At 36.8% G+C, this 2,500-nt stretch overlaps 1 protein-coding gene across 1 annotated transcript in view; it reads right to left on the bottom strand.

Annotated features, from left to right (window-relative positions):
• The window catches only part of LOC137629340 (uncharacterized), a 22,960-nt gene that overhangs the window by 18,258 nt on the left and 2,202 nt on the right, over positions 1 to 2,500 (bottom strand). Inside the window, exon 2 of the mRNA XM_068360596.1 lies at positions 236 to 482. Coding sequence (XP_068216697.1) covers positions 236 to 482 — 247 coding nt within the window. The remainder of the gene's footprint in view (positions 1 to 235; positions 483 to 2,500) is intronic.

The raw sequence follows: 2,500 nt of genomic DNA, 5'->3' as shown, positions 1-2,500 counted from the left end.
TCTCTCTCTCTCTCTCTCTCTCTCATAAAGCTTACGTGGACACATTTCTGAAGACATAAACTCGCTCTTTCTCTTTCTCTCTCTCTCCCACTCTCATGAAGCTCACGTGAGCAAATTATAAAAAGATAAAATTCTCTCTCTCTCTCTCTCTCTCTCTCTCTCTCTCTCTCTCTCTCTCTCTCTCTCTCTCTCTCTCTCTCTCTCTCTCTCTCAATCATCATAAAATCGTCCTTACTTATCGTGGCATTAAGTATGGCTCTTAGCATCATTTGTCTCTGAAGCTCGGCCAGAAATATTCTGGCTTCCTCAAGGTCTTTGTAATCTTCCTCAAGCATCTGGTCCTCATCTCTGGCAAGACCCCTTTCCAGATTTAGGTCGACGTCACCCTCGTCTTCTCGATCTTCGTCATATTCGTTAAACTTCTCATCAATTCTCTGCTCTAATGGCGATTCTTGGTTGGGGTCATTGGAGGCCGAAACCACCTGTAAAAAGAGGGATTTTTTTTGTCTGTGAGATATACACGTCATAATTGTGGGTAATCAATATCATATTGACGCAAAGAGCTTCGGTTAGATTTCGCCAGTCGTCTCTATTTTGAGTTTTTAAATCAATACTTCTCCATTTATCATCTCCTACTTCACGCTCGATAGTCCTCAACCAAATAAGCCGGGGTCTTTTAGGGACATTAAATTAGATCCTTCATATTTAAGAAAACAAGAAAAAAAAAGAAAAAAAAAAAACAAACAAAAAACAAGAGGAAATAAGATGGAACAGTGTTTATATGTTTACTTTTCAAATCTCCACTTTCAATGTGCTTCTAATATCCCCGGGTGAATTCCCTTACCTAATGCTAATTCCAAAAAGTCATAAAGAAATCTGAATCTTGAAATTCTCAAGTTGATTTGAGTTATATTTAATTTTTCTAGAGAACCAATTGCGCTAGTATATCCCCGTCCCTTTAATAATTAAATTAATGAATTAAAGTCTCGAAAGAAATTAAGATTTTAGGATTGAGGATGGAGCGAGTCATGATTAATTGGATTCATGGAAAAAAACTTTGCAGATGTCTGACTGCTTTATCGGTTGAACTTTATTTGGTGGTTCAATAACGCTTTAAGAAAAATTATCAAGTACTAGAAGTTTGTTAGAAAAATGTTCATATGTATACAAAGAACACATACGAAACGCTGATACAATATATTAATATTACAATGGTTATGGCAATGTTATTTTTCTAATTCATTATTCTATTTTTCTAATTTAGAGCAAACTATTAATATTGATGATGTCTAAATATCTTTGCAATAATCTGGTTTCTTTGTTTTTTGCCAAGCTTTATCTTTTGATAATTATAATGGCTCTTAGAATTTATGAAAATGGTCAGGTCTCCATTAACTGAAAGTAAATAGGAGATTACCCACATACTTTAAAGTACCTGAATGAACTTGCTAGAATCATTTCAAACAGGCATTTGCCCAGTAAATAATCCTGAAGGAAGCATGCGCACAAACAATCACCCCCTTTGTTTTGGCGTACAAAACAACAACCTAGATATTTTGGACGCACTATGTCTCTCATGATTCCAAAAGCCTTGATAGAAATGATCGACTTGATTTATGGATTCTCTGCAGATATATTTTCTGGAATATTATTTTGGTATAACTGCTTCCCTTTAGGTTATGTAATCTATATCATTATCATCATCATCATCATCTCCTCCTACGACTATTGACGCAAATGACCTCACTTAGATTTCACCAGTCGTCTCTATATAGCTAAAGTATTCATGTGTTGCAGTGATACTGCGTCAGCAAAAGGGAGTGATATGATAGGGATATTCAAAAGTGTTGCAATGTGAAGTTAAGACTAAGAAGGACTGCAATGTGAAGTTAAGGCTAAGAAGGACTGCAATGTGAAGTTAAGGCTAAGAAGGACTGCAATGTGAAGTTAAGGCTGAGAAGGACTGCAATGTGAAGTTAAGGCAAAGGAGGACTGCAATGTGAAGTTAAGATGAAGAAGGACTGCAATGGGAAGTTAAGATGAAGAAGGACTGCAATGTGAAGTTCAGATGAAGAAAGACTCCATTGTGAAGTTAAGACTAAGAAGGACAGCAATGTGAAGTTAAGATGAAGAAGGACTGCAATGGGAAGTTAAGGCAAAGAAGGACTGCAATGTGAAGTTAAGATGAAGAAGGACTGCAATGGGAAGTTAAGGCAAAGAAGGACTGCAATGTGAAGTTCAGATGAAGAAAGACTCCATTGTGAAGTTAAGACTAAGAAGGACAGCAATGTGAAGTTAAGATGAAGAAGGACTGCAATGGGAAGTTAAGGCAAAGAAGGACTGCAATGTGAAGTTAAGATGAAGAAGGACTGCAATGGGAAGTTAAGGCAAAGAAGGACTGCAATGTGAAGTTCAGATGAAGAAGGACTGCAATGGGAAGTTAAGGCAAAGAAGAACTGCTATGTGAAGTTAAGATTAAGAAGGACTGCAAGGGGAAGTT

This window comes from Palaemon carinicauda, chromosome 37 (assembly GCF_036898095.1).
Source record: "Palaemon carinicauda isolate YSFRI2023 chromosome 37, ASM3689809v2, whole genome shotgun sequence".
NCBI lineage: Eukaryota > Metazoa > Arthropoda > Malacostraca > Decapoda > Palaemonidae > Palaemon > Palaemon carinicauda.
This window is presented reverse-complemented; position numbering and strand designations above follow the sequence as displayed.